General features: G+C 34.7%; 1 protein-coding gene across 10 annotated transcripts; it reads right to left on the bottom strand.

Moving 5' to 3' along the window:
- Positions 1–619: 619 nt before the first annotated feature.
- Positions 620–14,426, bottom strand: LOC114268029 (chloroplast processing peptidase). Of its 10 annotated transcripts, XR_014364641.1 has the most exons (9): positions 13,665–14,324; positions 11,216–11,379; positions 9,485–9,547; positions 9,309–9,377; positions 7,505–7,591; positions 6,860–6,927; positions 6,468–6,566; positions 6,027–6,088; positions 620–1,068 (listed from the first exon to the last, which is right to left on the bottom strand). XR_014364641.1 is itself a non-coding variant. In XM_082921130.1 (8 exons), the coding sequence occupies exons 2-7, from the start codon at positions 11,270–11,272 to the stop codon at positions 6,488–6,490; spliced, it is 423 nt and encodes a 140-aa protein (XP_082777256.1). In that variant the 5' UTR covers positions 11,273–11,379; positions 13,665–14,324; the 3' UTR covers positions 620–1,068; positions 6,468–6,487. The 10 variants fall into 10 exon arrangements, 3 of the variants coding, with proteins under 3 accessions (XP_082777256.1, XP_082777254.1, XP_082777255.1); XR_014364639.1 differs by lacking the exon at positions 11,216–11,379 and having other exon boundaries at positions 7,288–7,591; positions 13,665–14,426; XR_014364638.1 differs by lacking the exon at positions 11,216–11,379 and having other exon boundaries at positions 7,333–7,591; positions 13,665–14,426.
- Positions 14,427–26,567: the final 12,141 nt, after the last annotated feature.

Below are 26,567 nucleotides of genomic sequence, written 5' to 3'. Positions count from 1 at the left end.
AGAGAGCAAAATTATTATTTTGCTCTTTAAATTCAACTATCCGAAAGTGAAAAAATCAATAAAAGTAGAACGGTCATTTTAATTTTATTACAATATTTTATTACACATCTTTTTATAAAAAAATTAAAAAATTATCTCAAATATACATTTTTTCTCTACTTTTTTAGCCAAAAAAATCATAAAAATACACTTATATAACACATCCCAAAAATGTTTGAGAATAAAATCTTCTAGTGATTTTTAGATTTTTACTTTTTTTTGGATAAAATGAGTTAATTTTTTTGTTTTATTTTTTATTTTGTTAAAATTGCGTCTTCCCTAGCAGTGCCTTAATATCCAAGAATTGGAGAGCGTGTTGTACCAATACGGTGCTATTTTGGCCCATTGGAGAGCGTGTTGTACCAGTGGGGTGCTATTACGACCCATTGGCTCGAGCTTGATTTAAACCGTTTATATTATAAAGTTTTTCAAATAAATTATTGATAAAAAAAATTAAATTAGTTAAATATCTATAATTTCAAAAATATTTTTTTCACATTTATTTTTGCCAAACTATCTTTTTTTTTTAAATCAAAAAATAAGTTCTCAAAAATCAACCAAACAATTTTCGTGCCCTGCCTTTTGCAAGTTGAATCACACAGTACAAATCAAAATACTTAATTAGTGTTAGCAAATTAGCCCAATTTACAACAATTTTTTATCCCCAATTTGCCATTCAATGGATCCTTAGTCCACCCCTATATTCATAGGGCAGTCTGCACTAAAATATTTCTCTTAACAAGCAATGGCGCTGCAATTTGGGTATATGGTTGAGTGAATTGATTTGTCTGAGTTGGATGAGTCATTCAGGATTAAATCCCAATTTGTAACCTACACCTACTTGATGATATGCCAATTTTCAGAATTCCAGAATGATCCAACTTCATCAACACAGACAGATCCATTCATTGAAGATGCTGATGATGCTTCCCAATCTCTTCCTTATCCACAGGCAGAGCAGCCAACTAACTTCTTGAAATTAAATGGATTACAAGTTCTCGCCAATTCGATACAATTATTCCGAGGAACCTGAAAGACAAAAAGAGGAAAACTTTCTTGTTTCATGTTGATATTGAAGTTTCAAAAACATTATACCATAGATGGAAAAGAAACATAATGGACCACTGTGAATGGGAAGGGCAGAAGGAAGGCAAGAGGCATATGATAACAGAATGAATCTTGGCTAAACAAGCTATATTTACTCATTGACTTGTTATAAATAGGGCAACAATGTATCAACTTCTGTTACTTCGGTTTTCCTATTTCTTTTTTTACCCATTTGAAACACGATATTTTTGGGTTGCGTGACAATATTCAAGCTGGATCAACTTTAGGGACTTTACTGTGCAACATACATACCTGTCATTGACAAGCAACTACGAGTGCAATAGAGTGATACGACGATAAGAGGAAAGAATAAAGTTAATAGTAGCCCTTTATGTCAAAACTCCTAACCCAATCACTCGCCCTTTATTCCTATCTTCTTTGCACCTTTACTCCACATACACCATTTGTCATCTTCTCTGGCCACTTCTCTGCATTGTCAGACATCCTTTCTTACCCCCAGTCAAACCAAATCCAATCATTCAAAACTTGTATACCCAATCTAAACCCAGACCAGTATACAAAAGAATAAAAAGAATTATTTGATTTACCCATGAATAAGGTAGGGATAATGTATATATTATAGATTCATGATATAATTTAAGAAATGATATAAATATAGAAATAATACTAAATCAATGATTGATACAATCACAGATTATATATATATATATAATATTAAAAATAAAAAAAAATTCTATGTACTCTAATTTCTATATTCAACACTCCCTGTCATGTTAGCGTAAAGCAAAATTACTAAATACTTAACCTAGCACTGATACAAAAAGAATGATACAAAAAGAATGAAAATAATTATTTAACTTATCCATGAATGAGATAGAGGCCATATATATATATATATAATATATAATACATTCATAACACATTTAGGAAACGATATAAATAAGAAAACAATACCAAATTAGCAATTGACACAATCACAAATTATTTACATAATATTAAAAATAAAAAGATTTTATGTACTCTAATTTCTATATTCAACCTACACTGTGTCAAAAATCAATCCAAGGATACAAAACTACCAACAATAGAACAAACAAGCAACCCTTCCTCCAAATCAAATAGAATATGAAGATGGCATTAAATAAATTGAATCTTACATGAGGAAAAAAAATTACAATATGGCATAAAGCATCAACAGAATGTGAACTAGGGAAGTGCCTATTCATATGTATAAAGTATTAGCATGTCTGAGAAAATTTGGGGATATAAAAGTGTTTGTATATACTCCCACCGTCCCAAAAATAATGGTCCTTTTTGAAAAATTTAACTTTTTTAGTAGTATAATTATTACACTTTAAAAAAATTAATTTTTCAAAATTACCCTTTGATAGTACATTTTTTAGGAAATATCAATGTCATAATTATACTTTTTATGTTGTTAATGAATTTAAAAGAAAGACAAAATAAAAAATTTATATTATTTTTGTACTTGACTTTTGAAAAATGACTAATATTTTGAGACAATGAAAAATAAAATAAGAGATTAATATTTTGAGACAAAGAGAATATTTCTGATGATACAAAATTGATTGTGCGTGTATTTTTGAAAGTGTTAGGCTCCATCAAGAGAGGACTAGAGAAGAAACAAGGAGGGGAAGAAAAGAGAGGGAAAGATGGGTTTCCCTGCATCTCTAGTTTGCCCTGGGAATCAGAGATGTGTAACCCTTGATAAGATTATGGTACACACAACCAACACATCAGAAGAGTTTGAAGATATGCAACTGATGGACATCAAATATATACAATTTCATATATTTATTATGTCATATATTTGAATATTATGCATTTATTTCATGTCAAATATTTATTTTCATCAAATTTATCAACCTTTAATATGCTACTCTAGTAAAACATAATAACAATAAAATGGGACACTGTGTCCCACATGTGTCCATTAATTTGCATGTCCCTATCATGTCTGACTGGAAAAAAAAAAATAATAATAAATAAATAAATGGGACACTTCCTCTAGCGTGTTCAACAAGTGTCATGTCTGTGCTTCATAGGTGTCTCGCACTGTGTATGAACTTGATGGGTTTTGATTACATCAACTAATATTTCATTAATAGTGGCTTGTAACTACCAAATTATAGGCATTTTGCTTGAACATGATATTTCTTCGTTGTTAAAACGCAATACAATTTTCATTTGACCTAAGAGTTAAGATTGTTTATGTTAAAAAACATAATAATAGTAAAATTACCATTTACATTTGGATGGCAAGCAGGAATCATGTACATATTTGTAGGTTCATTCAAGGTCTGAGACGTGGCTTTAGCTTCAATATGCAGTGTGTATTGCATTGGGGGTTCAACTTATAGTTAGAAGCAAATAATTGAACTAAAGTTGAGTTCATGGTTAATCTGGTTGGAACTTCTTGCTTGATTCAGCTTCTATTGGTAATCTCTTTCGTTTTACTGATTTTCAATGAGATCAAATCCATCAAATCAATTGTCATACTTATCTGGGCTGAAATTTGATTGTTTTTGGCAGTGTTTTAAAAAGTGCACCTAAGCGAGGGCTTAAGTAAGAAGCAAGGTGACCAAAAGCTTTAGTGCCTCAAAGTAGCCCCAGGCGAGGTGACTAAGACTGGGGGGCTCATCTCAAGCTCAAATGTGAGACACTTGAGGCAATAAATTTTTTTTTTTTTTTTACTACTATGATTTGATCCCCGAGACATCTATTTTTGTGTTGTAATAACCATTTAATGTTTTATGCAATCCAAATCATAGCTTATATTTAGGGGCTAGGCTAAATCTTTTTCTTTTTATTTGTTGTGTATAAAGTCAATATCTTTTAACTTCACTCCGACTAATCAGAAAATATCGTCAAAAATTTGGCCCACTGTTGAGGATAAAATTATTTGTTTAGTTAATCAATACTTTGGGTAAATTACATTTACTTTCCCTGAGGTTTAGCATAATTGCAGATGCCTCACCTCAGGTTTCAAAAATAACATTGACCTCCCTTACTTTTGAATTACTATACAAATTAATCCACAGTTAGATGTTTGTTAGCATTTATGACAGAATATGATGATGTCACATATTTCAAATCATTAAATGCCAAGATTGCCCTCATTTGTCTTCTTTATTTATTTGTTTCTGTTAGCTACTTTCTAAATGAATAAAAAAATAAATGATAAAAGACCAAATAATGAAGGAAAAGCCCAAATCATCCCTTACCCATCAACACCATTACAGTTATTTAGTCAATTTACTTCCCAATTTCCCAAACTCCATTTTCTAACCCTACAAACCTCTCAACAGTCAAGAGAAAAAGAAACCCAACAAAGCAATCCCAAATGAAGACGCAGAAGCAAAATTCATCATGGCAAAGATCAAACCCTTTCATACTATAAAAAAAATATTTGCTTTTGTAAGTACCCATGACCAGCTTTTTGGTCCATCATGTCTATCGTTAATGGCTCTCAGCAGCCTTAGACACCCTTCCCACCCTTCATGAAGAAAAACCTTAGACACCCCTTCCACCATTGATAAAGAAAAGCAAAGGTTGAGATTCACATCTCAAACTAGCCATAAATCGTTACCAGGATTGAAGGGCTGTGTGAGAGGTAAATTAGAAATTTTGATTTTGGGCAAGCTCTGCGAATTGGGGATTTTAATTTTGAATTTGGGAATTTGTACAAATTGGGAATTTTGAATTTACATTCATTTGCAGTTAGGACCGGGAGTTCTTTGTCCCAATTGATGATTTGGGTATTTATGGATTTTCTCTTTCTATCTATAACAAGGGCATGAGGATTCATGGGGGTGGTGGTAAAAGATAATAAGATGTGGTGGTGGGGTTGTATGATGGTTGGCTTTGTAGTAGGAGGAAGAAAGAGAGAGGGCAGCCGGTGAGAGGGGTGGGTTGGATTAATATATAAGAGTATTTTAGTTATTTTATCATCATTTCTAACACCATTTGCAGCTAGGTTAATAGAAGGGAGAATGTATATAATAGATTCAAAAGTAAGGAAGGTCGATATTTTTGAAACCTGGAGGGAGATATCTACAATTATACTAATCTCAAGGGAGGTAAATGTAATTTACCCATTCTTTCTTTTTTCTTTTTCAAGTAAATGACAAATATACCACTTGAAATTTATTTAAAATACGAATTGACTCTTGTGATTCTAGAAATTACATCTTGCCCCCTTTAAAGTTTCTAATTTCATAACAAATAGCCCCATTTATCAATAAATCATCAAGTCAATGAACAGTTTTTAATGATTTCATAAATAAATTTCAATTAATAATTTAGCTAATTTTATTATTGTATAAGAGAGCAGTTAGAAATTTTATTTTTTTTCAATTAATTCTGTTACATAAAAAATTCTGACAATGGAATATTTATAATTTTCCAAATCACAAGGGACAATCGTATTTTAAGTAAACCTTAGGGAGTATTTGTAATTTACCTTTTTTCTTATGGTCCCAATTGGGTAATGCACTACTTTTGACCGTAGTGCTGCCTTAATTGGGATCTGTCCTACACCAATATCCAATTATTATTTCAATGGCAAATTGGTGTGTGCAATACATAGGCCCAATTTGTTCACCGAATATGGACTGATATAAGGATTTCAAATCTTGTGGATTCCACTTGTATTTTTTTCTTTTTTCTTTTTTTTTTTGTGGACACCCCAATGTCCCTCAATGACTGGTTGCATTTTAAGGGCACCTATTGTCTCCGACTGGACGCCATATCCCCCCAAAAGGGATAACAAATGTCAACCCCCATTGGTATTCATTATCCTGCACTATCTCTCCCCTCTATTTTATGGCCAGAAACAATCTTCTTTGTTTTATCACATGTTTTACCCTACTCTGACCAAGCATGGTGCAAGTACTCACATAATATATAAATGTCACCCAAACCCGTCATGGTTGAAATTAAGCCAAGGATCCCCTTCAATCTGTCCATCACGTTTATAAGAAGTTTGAAAACTTTATTAGCTCAACTTACAAAGCATAGTAGGAAAAGTAATGCACAACCCAAATTACCAAGAGGTTAATAGAAAGGAATAAACACAGGCAACAATGTCGTACACGGTAAAGAACCCACAATTCAATTTTTAACCCATTCTTCGTCAGGCAAATTACAGTAGATCATTTTTATATAGACCAAAAAAGAAAATAAAATCCAATCATAAGTCAACAGGTAGGATGAAGTCATAGATCAGACCAACAACATAGATGTTGAAATTCATGCATGTAAACCATGTTGGCCTTCTAAGTTTTTAGCACATCTATCAAGTAAAAAAATAAAAAAATCATAAGAGAAAGTACCAGTACCTCATGTTCATCTTTTGTCCTCATGTGGACTGGGTGCCTGAAGGCTTGTGACAACGCATGACAAACCTTCCAACAATGTTTTTTACAGGAAGCGGTCCCCTGTTTACAAACCAGGAAGAGAAAAAAAAAATTAAATAAAATAAAGTTGTTGGCTTTAAAATTCTAAATAAGAAAGGAAAAAATGACCATCGGGTATCCAAAAATATATCATTCTTTAAATTGCAGCTAAGGAATTTTAGAGGTTCAAATATTGCTCTCAAAACGAGCATTCTATCAGTTGTGAAATGCAATCTCAAAATAAGAGCACCAAAAATAAAGGAAGTCAATCACAAAAATAAATAAAGAAGGTGAAGCATAAAAAATGCTCAAACAGTGAGGCTCAAAATACTAACCAACTATGCGAATCATTGCTGTTATTACGGTTGTCACCCAAAACATAAACATGACCTCTAGGCACAGTCTGCAGATTAAAAAAGAAAGGTGAATGCAGTAGAGAACAAAAACAGGACCACGCTAAGCACACAATGTAAGATCTGAGTTGTCAGAGAATGCAGTCCATTATTTAGTGACAAGGTGCCGATTGTTAAATTGTTAACCACCAACTCGTTTAAAAGCTCAAACTAATAGAGAGACGGGGAACTTTGATTTTTTATCTCTCCAACACTACCCCTCACATGTGGCCAAACTCTCCCTCACAAACAGGCCAAACACGTGTAAGTATCATAATTATCAAGTAAGTGGTAAGGTTTGAACACATGACCTATTACATGCTTTGATACAATGTTAAATGATTTAACCACGAACTCATCTAAAGTTTAACCTGTTAAGAAGAGAGGCAACTCTATATTTATATTCTCCAACATACCCCCTCTTGTGTGGCCAAACTTCCTTTCATAAGTGGGCCAAACACGTGCAAGTATTATATTATTGTAGACCCCAGCAGTTTTACCCCATAATTGTGTTCAAGAACATGTTATGCTGGCCAGAAAAGATGTCGGATAAGTATGCAATAAATAAGATAACAAAACTAGGCGCACGATTAGATTCAATGGGTATGTTGGTCGTTCTGCTATAAAATCTTCATTCTGAGCAATCCCATTGACGTAAAGTGACCCGTGATGAACCTGAAAGTTATTGGATGAAAACATTTCATGAGAAGAACCCAACAACAGAACCTCTCCAATATTACTTCCATTCAACCAGTTAGACAATAATAAGTATTAAATGAACAATAATAAGCATAATTTTTTCTATGAACCAAGCCTGCAGTGCAAGCCACTAACACATGTCCAGCTAGTCATTAGTCAAGATGACTTAGGCCTCATTTGAAAACTCTCATTTTTAGCCAAAAAGCCAAAAAAGTTACTAAATTAGCCAAAAAGCCAACAACCCATACCAAAAAGTCAAAGATTCTCTTCTCTCTACTTTTTGCACATCTTTTCGTAAAAAGCCAAAAAGTCATCTCAAACATACTAGTTTTTTTTAGCTCATATTTTAGCTAAATAGCCAAAAAGTTACTAAATTAGCCTGTTCCCAAACGAGGCCTTAATAAACCCAAAGGCCGGCAATGAGGCAGAGACCCGCAACAAACTTCTTGTTTGTCAAAATTAACTATATCGTTGCCAAGTTCAATTAACAATCCAAACCCAACCATTATGTAAAATAGTAATCGGATCGGACTGATTACATTGCACAGTCAAATTAAAATAGTAATTTCCAATAAATTCTCAAAGAAGCAACATTTTCCTTTTTGTTAAGCAAAAGTAGGGGCGGGCATCGTGCTGTGTTGGTCGTATTAATGTCATGTCATTTCAAGTTTGTGTTGCAATTAACTCAACACTAACCCAACCCATTTATTACTTTGTGTTATGGTGTCATGTCATTTTCAGTCCATGTCCGGTTCGTGTCATGTCAAAAAATCTCCCCCTTAATTAATTATACCAAGTGTATGGATTTTTTTTTTTTTTTTTCGCAAGTTAAATTTAATTAAATTAATCTCTACAAGATGAAATTATTCATAAAAAAATATTTGATTTCAACTCAATTCCATCGCCCTAATTTATAAAAATAAAAAGGAAAATTTAGCTAAAACCCCTCCATTACCCCTTAAGAAGAAAACACATAATTGAGCAAATCTCTCTCTCTCTCTCTCTCTCTCTCTCTCTCTTCCTTGGACAATGTTATCAAAATAATATGTTACTGTGAACCAAAATAATATTTTACTGTCAAACAGAATAACATGTTACTGTTACTGTTTATATCAATTTCAATGGTAATAAATTTATTTATTTACTTATTTTTAAAAATTGCATAGTCAATATAGATCTTATTTAATAAATCTTGATGAAAGAATTCTAAAAATACTAATTTTATTAAAAACCGACATTTACATCAAAGGAAAACTTTAAAGTATTTTATTAAAAATACTTTAATATTATTTTAAAATTTAATATTTTGACAATAGTGGTATGTCTTGAACTTTTAGAAGAAAACTTTTTGTGCTTGTCCTTAATGCATTAAAGTTTTATTATGAGGGGGCTTTGACCAAATCCCCCTCATAAAAACGAAAGCCTACTATTATATTTTCTTATCAACTTTAAAATAACAAACATAATTCTTTTAATCAATTGGATTGAGTTATATAATAGATTAAAAAATGTCATTGAACCCCTTAGTGGAAATAACTTTAAAATGTGTAACTAATTCTTTATTGAACGGGTATCCGTGTCAACTTTATGTTATAAAAGTTCAACACTAACCTAACCCGTTTAATATTCGTGTTATCATGTCATGCCATTTAATTGCATGCCCATTATCCAGTGCAGGTTGTGAGGGTTATACCTCAACTGAGTCTCCTGCTCTCGCTACTATTCTTTTAATGAAAATCTCTTCCTCCATGAACTCAGGTTGCTGTAGAATAGTCAGGGAGATAACAAAATTTCAGCAAAAGATTCCAAAAGTACCAAAATAAATTCAGCAAACAACATGTAGTCAAATTATCTTCTGAAGCAACAAACCTGTGCAGGAGCTCGAAAAATAACAATATCATGTATAGCAGGACGCCTGACGTAATATGAAGCCTGAAGAAGTTATGAAGTAACCATATTGTCATTAGAATTACTAATTCCATTAATTACATATGCCACCAATAACATAAAAACATTCACAATTAGAGTCATCAATATTCTGACCAGAATCATAATGGCAATCTACGGCAATCTACTAGAGCGTTTTCAGCAATACACCCAACACTAGCAGCAGTACACATATATTCCAGTAGCTCCACTCAAATATTTTTCATAATTGTTTCTTTTTAGACTTCAAGTGTGACTGGATCATACTTTGCTCAAGCACTCCAAGGACTGTCACCTTTTGTGCTCTAATACAGATTTAAAAATTTGGGGGGAAAGTTCATGAATTTTACGGGGAGATCCTCCTCTTGTTTCATGCATGTCTTGCATATAGTATGGCATGTAGAAGGAATTACTAAGTATTCTAGACAGCATCGAACTACCTTTCCATAATTTGTTAAAATTAGAACAAGAATTAAATCATTGGGTAACATTCTTTGTGAACCATAGACCTATGATCCTTCTGTAGTCACTCTAGATACGAGCATCAAAAGAGGTCCTGTTTAGTAATATACAAGTGCCAGTGCATTCAGACAGTCTACCAGCCAACTGCCAAGGCACTAGCCTATGTTGAAACTAGGAAAACATGGTCTATATGTGTCAATCTACTAAAAAATACAGACACTTCTAAGAATATGGTGTGATCGCTTCCCAACATGTGTTAAACACCTAAACATGCCTAGGACAGTTGAAAGACACATGTGTCCATCAACTTCAGGAAACATGAAACAAATTACAAGTTTGCACAAAATAACCTAGGATCCAATGATAAAAAGTAAAATAATGTAGATTTATACTTATTAGCTTTAAACATTAAAAATGAGTGTTATAGTGTAAATTTTTTTTTATTATTGATATATATATATATATATATATAATATGACATAATAAATACATAAATTTAAAAATTGTGTGTGCTCCCATGTGTGTTGTCTTGTATTTTTTGGAAATTGTTGTGTTAGTGTGTCTCTGTCACGTGTTGTGTCCGTCTTCGTGCTTCTCATGGTGTATAAATGGTGCCTCAAGCCTCCAGTTGGGTTGATAAGATTTAGTTTAAAATTACCAAAATCAGTATTACTAAACTACCATAACTTGAGCATGTCAAATTAAGCATACTCTTTGTTATTTTGGTGCCACGTTTCCATTCAAAGATTCTTCTCGAATTGCTAAAATAAAACATGACTTCTTAAAATCTATTGCTAATGCCATGCCATGCACAGCATGTGGAGCCAACAAAAGTTTCTACTATTCCACCATTTTAGTAGTTTATTCAGTTAAATAATATAATGGGCTATTTTGGGAAGTTGGCTTTTAGCCACTTTTTTTGATTTGTAGCAAAAGTTAAAAGTTGGCTTTTTTGTCTTTTTTTTTTCATTTGGAAAGTTGGTTTTTAGCCAACGGTGAAATTACAATTTTACTCTCATGGGTCAAAATGTGTTACATAGGTGAAGTTGTAAATATTTTCAATAAATGGGGGTAGTTTGGTCATTTTATTATGATTTGACATCATAAACAAACCTTAATCAAAAAAGTCAAAAGTCACTTTTTACCAAATTCCCAAATCATTTGTCTAAAAAAGTCAAAAGCTTGGTTAAAAGCCAAAAAGCCACTTTTTACCATCTTCCCAAAATAAGCCAATAGCAAACCGCATCCCACTAATCTAACTGATGTCATTCTGGACTTCTTGCCAGGTCATTTAGCTCCATGAGATTCCACTGACCAAATGTCTCTCTATATATGGGTGCTTGAATGAAGAAATTGGATGTTTGTAACATAAATGCCTGTCTCATGTGATTGCAGATCTCAATGTCAATTTCAGGAAAAGTATCATCCAAATCAAGAAACATAGCATACAAACCAAGAATGTGTAGATAAATGCATGAATTCAAATGCATAAGAGGTTACATAATTCTTCAAGAATCATGGCAATATAAGACATAATGCCACACAAGAATAGGGACACAGAAGAATCATGTAGATAAATGCATGAATGAAGCCCACAAACAGTGATTATTATGTCCAATATGGCTAAAAAACCTATCAATGCTATAAAAATAATAATAATAATAATTAATAATACACACTCATTTAAACAGTCTTAACAATTGAGCATTAGTTATGAGTAACGAGGGCCAAACACAGCACAAACCTGCCAAAAGCAGAGAGGAAAAATATGCATAAAGTACCTACCAAATATAAATTAAAGTTGCAAATATTTTTTAATTAGTTTCGAATAAAAAGTGCCGTCCTGCTCATGAGATGCAATTACTGCAGGGATGGAGACAAAACAAATTACTGCTTTTATGAAGTAGGAATCATTTCAAACGAACAACCCTTTGGCATTTGTTGAAATGTGTGAAAATTTAGATTGCTTGAGTCTCAGTTCACAAAATTGGGTCAGAGAACTAATAGATTACGGATTCAACATCATAAAGAGGAATAACTAGTGGCCCTGTGTGATAATTCTATAAATAGAAATCACTTAAAATTTGACTAGAAGTAAACTTAACAGAAAAATCCAAGCAAAGTATATACATCTTGTCATTAAACAACAAAATGATAATAAATGCTATTTGAATCCTAAAAACAATTAGAACTCATCACAGCCCACACAGGGTCAGCAATTTAGGAAAGCAATAAAGCAAGGGAAAAAATTATTCATCAAACTTCGCAAGCCATTGTGCATACCTAGAAAGCACGGATACAGATACGAAATACGGATACGGATACGGATACAATACGATACGGATACGGCGATACAGCAAAACCTAAAAAAGTAGGATACGGGTACGGCTAGGATACGTTTGTAAAAAATAAAAAATAAAAAATAAAAAATAAATAAACTATTAGCAAAAAGTTACACATAAGCTCAAGAATGCTGAGAAATCACAGTAACTTTATAATGCAAAATACTAATTTTTAAGAATTAGGTATTAATTTAAGCTAATAACTAGTTTAGTTTTTAAATTTTCAATAAGTCTTGCAAATATTTCATTTCAATATCAAGTCTAATATGTTGATATTATAATATCAAAACAATCCATAACTTGACCCTATATTTTTTCCTTTTGCACTAGTCAAAAATATTCTATGCAAGTTTATTTTTTTATTTATTTATTGATATGTAATTTTACTATTGTTATATTATCTTATTAATCCTTACTTCTATGTAGTTATAGGGGACACACATGATATAATGAAGATATGCCAATTTGATGACTTCTATTATTTGAGCTTACTATGTTATTTTTATAAAAAAAAAAAAACTAAACAAAGTATTGTAAAAATATTCTATTTATTCTCGCAATTATATTATATCATGATGTTAAGCAAGAATTAATACAATTCTAATTTCGTAAAAGGAGTAATACGTGACTTGGAGGATTTGATACTTCAAAATTAATTAAGAAGTATTTGATAATATGTGAGTCGGAGTACCTGATACTTCAAAACTAAGTATCCGATACTTCAAAATTAATGAAAAATTAATTAAGAAGTACCCGATATTTTTAATAAGTATCTGATACGTATCCGTAAGTATCCGTGTCGTATACGTCTTCCTATTTGAAGTATCCGTGCTTCATAGGCACATACCTATGTTATATGGACTCAAGTAGGAGTATTGGATGTGTGGTTGTGTATCCAATTGTCAGACTTTCATAAATTTAAATCATAGGAACTTGAAATACAAATTCGAAATTGAATATGGGTAAAGGGACGAGTCATATACACATATATATTACATATTACATAATGTTGCAAATTATGTAAAAATATCCTAGAAATTAAATAGGTTTAAAAAAAGAATATGAAATTTCGATATGCAATTCATGTGAGAGACTAAAAATATTACTTTAATAGCAAATTTGATGTCATATCCAGTTAACACGGGTAATCAGGAGCAAATAGAAGAGTCCATGTAACACAGGCCCACACTAAACCCTAAATAAATCCGATTTAAGGGTTGCAATTTACTTGTAATTCCAAACATAAGCGCGCGCACACACACATATATATATATGTTAATCAGCAAGCAAGAAGAAAAAAAAACCAAAAATTGATATACCCTTTCAACGATGATCCTATCACCAACACGAAGAGTTGGGTACATGGACGAAGATGTAATGTATCGAATTTCAGAAAACATAGACCATAAAAGCACAATGATGAGAAGGCGAATAAAACTGTCAAGACTAGGACAGCGGAGAAACACCCAGCTCTGACAAGGCATCCATCGGAGTGAATGGTAAGTCACCAACAAAAACCGGTACAACACAGAGGGCCTCAAGAAGCTCATTGCAGAAACTAGGGTTTGAATCGGACGCTTAGGATTTGATTGCGACGAAGCAAGTGGCCGAAGAAGAGGTTGATCTTGTGGAAAGAGTAAGAGTGTGAGAGGTTGTGATTGGTGATTAGCGTTGGGAGTTTGAGTTCGGAAATCAGGAAATTGAAGCTCCGATTCTTGAAGATCGGAGGTGAAGATTTGGAAGTTTGATGATTATGATGATGTTGATTGAAGAATGTAAAGAGTGATTGCTCAGGTGTGGAACAGATTAGTAATATAGTATAGATGATGAGAACAACAGAAGGCATAATATATATGATCGAGAGAGAGATGTATGAGTTAGGAGATGGAGATCAGTGTGGCTGCCATCGATTCTGAGACGATGAGAGAGAGTGGCGAGTGAAGGGCTGAAATTGTAGAGACAGAGAGAGGGAGAGAGAGGAATTTTCTTGGTGAAGTGTAGTGGTATATATAGACACTAGTGTTGGAGTAACGGGGTTTTCTGCGAAACCGTAACGGTTACCGTTATACCACAAGATTGGCGCGTAATCGGAGCTATTCAATCATTATTGTAAACCACGGTCCTTGGGTGCGGTCTTTTTGGAAGGATCTAGATCCCACTGGAGGGATCTTCTCGTCAGCCATTTTAGAATTTGTAATATCATCCCTAAATTTCTTTATTATTTACGCAATGTTGTTAATTCAAAGGAAAATTTACCCATAAGTCATAGTTTCTGAAAAGTTGAACCATTTAGTCCTAAAAGTTTCTTATGCTCCATTTAGTCCCATTTGCACATCAATCTAATGTTCGAAACATTAATCTGATGTTTGGAATCTAATGTTCTAAACATTAATCTGATGTTCGAAATCTAATGTTCAAAACATTAATCTGATGTTTGAAACATTGTAATGGGATCTTTCAGTCTATAAGAAAACTTTTAGGACTAAACAGTGTATAAGTTATTAATTTGGGATTTATTGGTGCATCCCCCTAATTCAAAATATATATTCACTTTTTATATTTTAAATTTTTATTTATTGTTTTTAGTTTAAATGTTTTATATATATATATATATATATATTAATTTATTTTTATTTCTATTATATATATATATATATATAATATTTGAGATATTAAGTTTAATTACTGTTTTGAGTTATTCTATCAATTCTTATTTTAGTAATTTTATATCCCTAGTCGAATCAGTATCAAGTAAATTTATAAAAATTACAATGTTGACAATTTTTAATCTTATAACAAATCTTAAATATAAAAATACTAATAAATACTTATATAATTCTACAAAATAACTTTAATTGCTTTATTCATATAATTTTACAAAATAATTTCAACCCTTCATTTTTTCTCCGTCATTCTCTTTTCGTCCCTTGGGATTTTGGGCAATTAAGGGTTTTTACTAAGCACATGTATTTTTTTTTTTTTAAATAATTTTTCTAAGGGGCACTGACCAATCAATTATATTAATTAGACTTATTTATTTATAGGTCCCGACTGACAAATTTATCATTATAAATTTATTCATAAAAATAAGAGATACTGATAAATTTATCAATAGAACTTAATGGGTAATAAGTCCCAAATGCGGGACCTATTGGTAATTTATCCTTTTCGAACCTTATTTGATAAGTAAGGGCATCTTCAATGGTAAATGCTATTATAACATTGCCAAAGTTATGATTTGGCATGCTATAGTAGCAAATTGTCAAATTATAGCTATAGTGCTCTAACGGTACAAAGCAATTTTGACACAATTTCAACTAACTACCCCTCATATTTTTTAGATGGTTTTTGGATATAGTTTTTTGAGTGATTTTTTTTTTTTTTTTGGTACTTGTTTAAAACTTTTTCTAAAAAAAAAAAATTAACCAATACATTTTTTTTAATCTTTATTTTTGGGATCAAAACCATTTCTTCTCTCTTTATTTTTTTTATTCTCACCCATTTTTTCTCTCACTCTCATGTCTACTCTTTCTCAATCCAGAAGCTTTTCTCACTCTTACCCACCCCCTCTTTCTCTCTTTTCTCTCCAAAGCAATGTCTCTCTCTCTCTCTCTCTCTCCATTCTTTTTCCTCGTCTTTTCCCTTTACCACTAGCAGATTTTCATCACCAGAACTACACCCTTGTTTCTCAATCTAGAACTATGGCCTGTTACGGCAAATGCTTAATCGAGTAGGAGATTTTGGTTTATTATTTGGAATTTTAGGTTTTTATTGAATAACAAGTAGTTTCGAATTTTGAGATTTATTTGAAATATTCAATAACTTGATTTATACTAATGAGGTCAATGTTTTATTTGTTATTTTGTGTGCCGTTCTATTATTTGCCGGTGCAGTTGCTAAATCTGCACAATTTCCTCTTTATGTATGATTACCTGATGCCATGGAAGGGCCTACTCCTATTTTAGCTCTTATATATGCTGCTACTATGTTAGTAGTGGGAATTTTCTTGTAGCTCGGCTTCTTTCTCTTTTCATAGTCATACCTTATATAATGAATTTAATCTCGTTGATCGAAATCGACTACATGAATAGATTAATTGAAATTTTTAGAACCATACAGTAAGTTTGATTAGAGATTGTAAGTTTGATTAAAAAATTGATTTAGATTAATTAATTAAGTTGTGTTTAATTAGCCTAATATTCTAATTAATGTATTATGCAATTCCTAGACATATATAAGTGAGCCTTAAGCTCATTTGAGCTCATTCTTGATCACTTTGAGTGCGAAAATCTGAGGAAGAGAGAGAGATAGATAGAGAGAGAGAGAGCGAGAGAGAACTCACACTCTAGAGAGAGAAAGTGAGATTTTGAAGGAGAATTTGAAGGTTTAGCTAGAGTTAGTCAAAATAGTGCAAGAATTGGTGAATTTGAAGGCTCTAGGTAAGAATTTAACCCTCAATCCATTAAGATAATGTGTTTTGGAGTTGAGTTCATGGAATTAATGTAATGCCCCAAAATAAATACAACAAACCATTCTCATAAATGGAAGTATAATTAAAACAACACGCTTTCATTAATCAGAGTTTAATATACAAAAGTGACAAATACGATAAGGAATGAAAGCTACAAAGATATTCATATACATTACTGGCTTACATCTTTCCAAGTCGTTTCTTGGATACAACAAAAATGAGTCAAACTCATCATAATTAAAGCCCTAGGCTTGTACATTATCAAAACAAAAGAACAAAAGGGTAAGCCTTCAACTCCACGATCCTCCCAAGGTAAGCCCTTCGCGAAGGCATATCACCAACACTTGAAAAATGTTTTCCCATACAAGGTGAGCCCAAGCCTTGTAGAAAAAATTTAGCACAATATATGAATCTTAACAAAGATACAAGTATGATATGCATATATAATACCCGTGATAAAATCATCTATAACTCTTTTACAAAACCATATTGTGCCAAACTTTGGCCCTGTTTGGTAGGGCTTATTTTCAGCTTATTTCAACTTTTTGCTTAATTTAAGCTATTTTTGTGTGTTTAGTTCAGCTTATTAATACAGATTATCGCTTTTTGTATGTCAAAAATCAACTTTTTCTTTGAGTAGGAGAGGAGAAGTTTTTCTGAAACAGGTTAAGTGCGCAACTACCATTTAAGGGGCAAAATGACTTAAATGCCCCTTACTATTTCAAGTTATTACAAGTGTGCCTTGTATATAAACCGAAGCACACTCATTTCTGTCTCTCGCACAAACCAGAGAGGCAATATCCAGGGAATGGAGGTGATTTCTAGTTCTCTCTCTCTCTCTCTCTCTCGCTCTCTTACGATCTAAAACTCTTTCCGTTACCATTACAATCGTGATTTGAAACCCTAACCAGAGAGGCAAAACCCTCCCATCGCCATCGCGATCTATAAAATAGCTTTTTGAGTTATTCTCTCTTTATCTCCCTCTTTCTCTCACAAACCGTAGGGGCAAAGCCTTAGCTCATTACTGCATTTGCATGACGATCGAACGGTGACAAACCAGAGCTCACTATTGACAGCGTGATGGTTGAACGGTAAAGAACCACAGCTTACCACTGCCATTGCGCTGCAATCTCCAAACTAACGTCACGATCGACGGTGTTTGCTCTAGCATCGCGATCGCGATGACGATCAACCCTAGCTCGTGATTGATAACCCTAACCACACCTATTCTGATCGATCACGATCTAAACCAGAGTAAAACCCTAGAGCTGCTAGCAGTGGCTAGGGTTTGGTATTATTGTAAAATGAAGAAAAATAAAAAAGAAAGAAGAGAAAAAGAAAAGAAAATAAAATTGTTTAATGAAAAAAATTTGTGATTTTTATATTAATAAAAAATATGAAATAATAAATATTCATGTATTTATAGACTAAAATGAACATAAAAAATAATATGTAATGAAATCACAACATTAATATAAATAGATGAATATAATTAATATGTAAGAAGAGAAGAACAAAAAGAAAATAAAATAAAATGAAGAAAAAGAAAAAAAAATTCAGAGAAGAAAAGAAAAAAAGAAATAAGGAAACAAGAGAATAAAAAACAATTAAGAGAAGAAGAGAAAAGAAGAAGAAGAAGAGAGAGAGAGAGAGAGAGAGAGAGAGAGAGAGAGAGAGAGAAAGAAAGAGAGAGAGAGAAGAGAATACAAAGAAAAGGAAAATAAAATAAAATGAAGGAAAAGAAGAAGAAAAAAAAGGCAAAAAGGACATTACACATCAAAAAGCTATTTTACAATTTATTCAACCAAACACTACTCTGCTGATTAAATCCATAATCTCACAGCTACACCAAACATGTTAACAACTTGTGTTTAAAGCTATAATCTATAATCTGTTAAGTCATAATCTATAATCATTTTCTCACAGTTCTACCAAACGGGGCCTTTATATCTATATCCATTTTATCTCAATTCATGAGTCATTTCCATTTCATTCAGATAACCAAACTAAGGGTACAACTCAGTGGGTCTTTAACCAACACAACCACTATAAAACACTTATAGTTGCCATTTTACGGATATTTCATCCGCGGGAATCGGCACCCATATATATGCGCGATTTTTAGGACTTTCACCCTGAACACACAAGCCAACTTAATTCAATGGAGTACACCCTATTTCTTCTCCCAATCATCATACATTTACAATGTATTAAAGACATAGTCATATTCAATGCTAACGGATGAGAGATTAATTTTAATTCACCTAATCCTTACAATAATCATAACTATCCTCCATAGATAGCCCAAAATAGATATTTCTAAACAGATACACAATTTTCAAGACAAATAAACTATCCAAATTTTCATAGGGTAAGAGATAATACATATCCAACTCCACCATTTATATGAACCTCCATCCAATTTCACATTTTCAATACCAATTCCATTTATTTATACAAAATAACTATTTGAGACATGTTAGGACAAACTCCATTTTTTTTTTTAAAATCCACCCCAAGTATCAAATCAAGAAATTTATCACAACACAACCTCTTATTTGCTCCCATAACTATTTTTAATATATACATTTGAAAATCCCTCTTTTGATTTTAAACCAATACCCTAGATTTGTTCAAAATCCTCCCAAATTCCAATATTGCTTAAAAATCAACAACTAGCTAAGTTAAAAACCATAGAAAAGTATAGAAAATCCCTACCTCAAGCTTAGAAGACCAAGGAAGCAATGGAGGAACTTCCAAGACGCCGAAACCAAGCTTTGTTTTGACCAAAATGGAGCTCTAAAGGAGTTCTACCTTTTTCCCAAAGACACTAGGGTAGAGAAACCAACGGATCTAGGTGTTTTAGAAAAGAGAAGGTGAGTTTTAGAAAGAAAAACTCTAGATCTAGGATTTTTGAAATGTTTAGTGAGAGAGAGATATGAAAAAGTGATGTAAAATGACCTTTTTTCGAACTAATATACGCACAGTCCGCTCGAGCACAAGAAGTGACGCTCGAGCGCCCAGACACAATAAGTTCTTTCGCTCAAGTGCAAGAAGTCTTGTTCGAGCGCAGAATACACACTCCGAGTAGTTTTGCAGACAGCAGACCAATCACTTGAGCGCAAAAAAGACCGATTAAGCTGAGACTGCTTAAGCGTAGAATACACTCTCCCAGTAGCTTTGTATGCCTGCAAAAGTACTGAGAGTTCACAAAGCCACTTGAGCGCAGGAAGTGATGCTCGAGCAGAAGAGTAAAATTCAAGACAAAAAAAGTTTGAAAACCAAGCTACTAACCTGTTTCAAACGCAACCAAAACAACCCAATAGTAAAAATCAAGGAGGGAGAAGAGGAATGAATAAGACAAGAACAACAATACAGAACCATGAAACCAGAGTCCAGAATATCAAAATGGGTCAGGTCTAAAACCAGAATCGCTATAATCTCCTCCCTTAAGGAATTTTGTCCTTGAAATTTCAAATTAAGTTTTAAAACTATGTTTAAACCAATTACAATAATGATAATTAACCAATTCCAACACCATGACCCATCCACCGGCCACTCAATCTCATCAACATGATAAACAACTCCTTAATATTAAGTATACAATTCATATTTTCAAAACATATATAATGTTTATATTAAACCTGTGTTTCCAAAACATACACAACATATACAATGTTTCCATAATTCATTAACATAACATAATCTTAATACATATTCAAACATCAGCAAATAAATCCAGATACTTCTTACGAACTTCCAACCCACGTTTCCAAGTTGCTTCGTCAACTCTGTGATGTCTCCATAACACTTTAACTAAGGAAATTGTCTTGCCTTGTAAGACTTGGTTTCGAGTATCCAAGACTTTCACCGATCTCTCTTCATTCGAGGCATCTTCATCTACCTCTAAGGTAGTCCAATCCAACATGTGCGATGGATCTGGCTCATACTTTCGAAGCATGCAAATATAAAACACATCATGAACCCTAGAAAGCTGTGGTAGTAAGGCCAAGCGATAAGCTACTTCACCAATCTGCTCAAGGATATCAAAAGGTCCGATAAATCTAGGGGACAACTTCCCACTCTTCCCAAACCTCATCAAAGCTCGCCTAGATGATATCTTCAAGAAGAAGAGATCGCCCAGCTCAAAAGACAAAGGTCTCCTCCTACGGTCGGCATAACCTTTCTAGCATCTCTGGGCCGTAACCAACCTCTTACAGATAAGTGTAACTTTCTCCATCGTTTTTCGGACTAACTCTAGGTCTAACATTGGTGCATCACCCATCTTGGCCCAACACACAGTGGATCTACACAATCGCCCATACAAGGCCTCAAACGGTGCCATGTCAATACTCGACTGGAAGCTATTGTTGTAGAAAAACTCCACTAAGGTCAAATGCCTCTTCCACGTCCCTTTAAAGTCAAAAAAATAGCCCTGAAGCATATCCGCAAGGATCTGAATAGTATGCTCAAACTGCCCGTTAGTCTGAGGATGATACGCGGTGCTAAAAGTCAATCTCATGCCCAAGGCACTCTGTAGGCTCTGCCACAACTGAGCCGTGAAACTCGGATCTCTATCCGAAACGATCGTTGCAGGGATCTCGTGCAACCTCACTATGCCCCTAATATAAAGGTCGGCAAGATAATCTACTAAGACACTCACGCGTATAGGTATAAAGTGTGCCTACTTGGTCAACCGATTAACTACCACCAAAATCGTATCACTATCGTATTGCATCCTAGGAAAGCCCACAACAAAATCCATCGTGACATGCTCCCATTTCCACTCAGCTATAGGCAAGTGTGGACGCGCCCTCGGGCTTTATGTCACCACAGTTCGAACTCCCTTTTGTGTCACGGTTCTTAGTCTGAACCAAAGAGTCCAAATCTGACAAATCGTTTTGAGAAAATAGATTTTTAGAAAAGAAGTGCCAAACATGGACTGCTTTGCCAGATACAGAGTCGCCACTGAAATATTTTTTTTAATGGGGGAATTTAGGAAACCCTGACTCATTTGCCTAAGGCCACGTGTCCGTCATTACCAAAGTTGCCTCGGCTCGGGAATTTGGGTACGATTGGAGAAGGTCAGCTATTAGTACCCCCTCTCGCCCGATCCGAAGATCGGCCTCTACTAACCATGATATCCAATTTTAAAAACGTTATGTGTTCTTATTCCGGTTAGTTAGCTAGAATTAGTATGTGATGCGCACAGCAAAACAAGTATAGACTAGATTGCCTAATTTGGAACAAAGCGTCGCATATCCGTTTGTTTGGAAAATGTTTGAAATTTGCCACTCGCGAGTAGACTAAAACACGGATTTTGATGAGTTGTTCCAACTCAAGCAATCTAACCTTTACCCACAGGCATTCAGGCAGTTCATATCACATAAGTATCTAGCCACATGGTAAGCATGCTGTCATGTTAACATTCACACTCGTGCGAGATGCTAAAGCACAAAATACTTACAGTGTACTCTAAGCCAAAACAAAGAACTCGTTAGCAATCGATGTATGATCCAAGTCCATGTTAAGTGCCTAATGCAACGCATACAGAATGCAATTAGGATAGGCTCGGCTAATCCTAGGATGGCATGTGAAATGCAACCATTTGATGCACATATTCAAGTTAGATTTAAAATACTTATGCAGTTAGCATGATGCGCCGAGTCCGGTGCATGCAATACTGATGAATGATGCATGCGTAGCATAAGGTATGCTAAATTAAATATGCCCTAATACTAACCATCAAAGCAGGTAAGTAAAAAAGAGAAAGAAGTGGGGATTGGAAAACATGCACACACGCACCCACACTTATTACAAATTCGCCCTCGCTCGGAGGGACCAAAAGAATAATACAATTAATTAACCTACAAGCTAATTAATTATTACAAACAAATTAAACTAGTTAAGCAAATTAACTAATCTAATAAAACAGTAAACAACCTCGGGAAGAGGGCCCAATGTAATGCATGTTCGGTTCCGTTCGGAAGTCCATTGCCATGTACAAGTTGCCTCTGTTTTTACTGTTTGGCACCTCTGGAAATTTCACAAACTCCAAGGTTGCTTCTCCGAGTGCTGTGGAACACCACCGGCCATGAGGAATGGTCACCGGCCATGGGGAATGGTCATCGACCACCTGTGGAGATATCGGCCACAAATTGTTAGTCGGTCGGCACTGTATGTAGCCGACCGGCCAAAACTTCCTGCAGAACCTGTTTTGACAGTAGCAGAGGGCAAAACAAGGCATAGCAATGTATTTCAAGCAAATGTGTGCACCAACGCATCCCTTATCATGTTTGTGACTTAAAGGGACATGGTTCTCGATTCTCGGACCACCAATCACGTATTTCAATGCGTGATGGCCCAAGAAACCAAGTATGCACTTTGATTTCAAATGAGATGCACATCAAACAAACAAGTGAGGCTCAACTTCTATCATACTAAATTCAAGAGGCAAAGCATGCATGCATGCCAATGCAATGCAACCAAGGCATGTTAATTAAGTATGCAACATGGGCATGCAATGCACAATGCATACTAGGCATACAACCTATGCAAGCAAGCATGCAAGACATGAGGCAATGCAAACCAACAAGTGTGCAAGATGCAATGTGGATGTTCAAGCATGCAACAACACATGGAGCAAACATGTTAAACAATCTAAACATGTAACAACACACAAGTATGCAACAACACACAAGGCGAGCATGCAACAACATGCGAATAATGGACTTAAACTAATTTGGGTAGCTCTATACTAAGCCCAAAACAGTGGCCAATTGCTAAGAGAATGAGGACCAAATAACATGCAAGCATGCATGCACACAAGGACCAACACTTAGGCATTGAAGAGCAACTCTCAAGCACACTTAAGAGGATGCAAACATGGACAAATGGCATGCATTATAAGCTCTGAAAATCAAGTCATGAAAGGTGCCAAACCAACTAGACGAGACAAACAAGGCATGCAAGCAAAGCCAAAATTCAAGGCAAGCCATAGGTGTATTGAACTACACTTAGCAAAATCGAACATGGCATGAATTAAGAAACCAAAATCAGAGTTCTGGCATATTAAGACAAAGCCAATAACACATCTAGATGGCTCAAACATGCAAGCATGCACAAGGGCCTAAACAAAGGGCATAAGACAACAACCTTTTAACACATTAAAGAGGCATCAAATACAAGCATGCAAGCATATCTTGAGGACTGAAATGACATGTTAAATGGTTTCAAACCACTAGAATAATGCAAGTAATGCATGCTCATGGTTCATACACTTGAGGCTTACAAGCCAAGAATGCAAAGAGGCTAAACAAAGCATGGCAAGCATGGCTAAGACAACCTACATCAGACCTTAAGCATGGCAAAACAAGCCTAAAAGCTTCACAAAGCTTGACCAAAACAAGCAAGCATGGTAATTTACATGCTAAGTACATGTTAAGGCAAATGATGGCATTACAAGACATGTATGCTAAACAAGCATGGTGTGCCTAAACCACCTTAAAACAGTACTATATCATGACAAAATAAGCACAAATAACACTTAAGACATGGCTAACATGAACTCAAGAATGGTGCTCACACATGAGGCTAAAATGGCACATTTTGAAGACAATAAGGAGAGGGGATGACCCTCTCCTTCCTAGGACCTTAAACCACCATCCTCACCACTGAAATCCCTCAAGATTTTAGTGGTGAGGAGGTCCATACAAGGTGGTCCCGGAGCTCACCAAAATGGCACAAAATGGAGGGGCCAAACACGCCCTAAGAGGGGTCAAACAACTCCAAAGCTCAAAGCAACCTTAAACAACTATTTTAGGCAAGTAAAAACAAGACTTTAATATGTTATACACAAAGCCTAAAAATAGGTGCAAGATTGGTAAAAAGGCTATGCAAAAATGGGAAATAAAGGGGGAACGTTGTTACCCTTGTAGACCCTCTTCAAAAATGGAAGACCAGCAGCCTCCTTAGGTTCAAACCAGCTCCAAAACTCTGAAAATGACTCCTTAGCACCTCAGCAGCCAAGGTAAGGTGTAACACTAGGTGTTTGAATGCAAAACTAAGAACAAACACACACTAAGGCAAAGAGAGGGAGATATAGAGATAGGATAGATACACTATGACCTAACCCTAGTTCAGAGCTCTTTGGAAAAATGTTATAACCCTAATGGAAGGAGAAGAGGCTCCCTCTTATAGACAATCCCTCTTGTAAAGCTTTCCAAACAAGCTAGTCAAGAGGGAGATCCCACCCTTTCTTATTTGTGGTTCTCACATCACTCGGCCCTCAGGCTCGTTTTTTCTCTCAAAAACGCTTTTGCTCACTTTTCTCTCAACTTACACCTCTCTATTCTTTATTCTCTCATTTTTTCATCCCTCCCCAGGGTGATTGATGGATGAATAGGAAGTTGTGGGTTCAAACCCAACACTGTTAGCTCGCAGCTATTTCCTCCAGGGACGTCTAGTTGATGTTTCGGATGAGGGAACGGAGTACCTTGATCCATTCCAGTTCGTGCTTCGCACTTGGTTTGATACCTCGTTGCTTGGAGGAGGTTGAGGGCTTTTAGCCCTTTTACTGACAGCTTTAGTTGTGCCTTCTTCTGGCGAATAGAGTGCCCTTCTGGCAAGTTTGTTGACTACGGGGGAAAGACAGAACACCTGACTCAATTGTGCCCCTAGTTCATCATTTTGACCATTTTTTTCTGGTTTTCTACTAAAACAGTCTTGACCAAGATGAGAGTTAGATCAACATACTTGTTCGATTTTTGATTTGAAAATTATGCAAGTCAGGCTATGAGCACTGAAAATTTTCCTTTTTGGGTCCAAGAAAATAGTCCAGTTTTGGAAAATGAAACAATTTTTGAGAAAATGGTCAACCTCAGTAAAAATTCTCAAAGACTATTTTTGCAAACGGTCACTGCTTAACGAGCGTAGAACTTACTCTCGAGATGTACAACCTCAGATTGGAAGGAAAACTGCCCCTTTTCTGAAGGACACTGCATGGTAACGAAAAGTTGCCCCTTGTTTGAATGGCACCGCAGCGCTTTGAATGGCAACGAAAAGTTGCCCTTGGTTTGAATGGCGACTCATGGCAACGGAAAGTTGTCTCTTGTCTGGACGACACCGAAGCATATTGTAAACAGTCCTCCTTAGTGATGATCACAACCGAACTCTCGGATACAGAGAAGACGAAGATGGTCAAAACCAATATATGGACACAGTCGCTTTGAAAGCGTTAGGGCTGGACTTCAGGATGAAGCTGCCTACGTATCCCAAACATGGGAATCAAGGATGATTAAAACCATTACATGGACTTAGTCGTTATGAAAGCGTTGGGGGCTGGACTTCAGGATGAAGTTGCCTACGTATCCCAAAATGGGAATCTAGTCTTACGTAGTTCCGGTTTAGGTACACTCGGGTATTAACCTCTCCTTTTACGCTCTAACTTTTGCCAAGGCCGCCCTTTCTGGGTAATCAACCTTGCGAGCTTTGTTTTTTTTTTCTTTTCAATTCTTCTCTTTTTTTTTTTTTTTCATTTTTTTTTGTCTTTTCTTTTCATTTTTTTTCCTATTTTTCTCTTTCATTTCTTTTGCATTTTTTTTTCTTCTTTTTTTTGTATTTTCTCTTACTCTAACTTTTGCCTGGATCGCCCTTCCGAGTTTTCGGCCCAGCGAGCCTCTCAAAGGGTAAAAGTGTAATAAGTCCATGTCAAGTGGTTTTAGGATCTCGAAGCCATCCGTATCCGGGAGGG

This window comes from Camellia sinensis, chromosome 3, assembly GCF_055761805.1.
Source record: "Camellia sinensis isolate YWXY chromosome 3, ASM5576180v1, whole genome shotgun sequence".
NCBI classification, from domain to species: Eukaryota; Viridiplantae; Streptophyta; class Magnoliopsida; order Ericales; family Theaceae; genus Camellia; species Camellia sinensis.
The sequence above is the reverse complement of the archived record's forward strand: the minus strand, read 5'-3'. Positions and strand labels throughout refer to the sequence as shown.

Coding starts and splice junctions, on each gene's coding strand:
- LOC114268029 (XM_082921128.1), bottom strand. CDS start 13,895: ATGAGCTTCTTGAGGCCCTCTGTGTTGTACCGGTTTTTGTTGGTGACT. Junction 9,378..9,484: donor TTTTTCGAGCTCCTGCACAG/GTTTGTTGCTTC, acceptor ACTATTCTACAG/CAACCTGAGTTCATGGAGGA. Junction 7,592..9,308: donor GAGCAGGAGACTCAGTTGAG/GTATAACCCTCA, acceptor AATAACTTTCAG/GTTCATCACGGGTCACTTTA.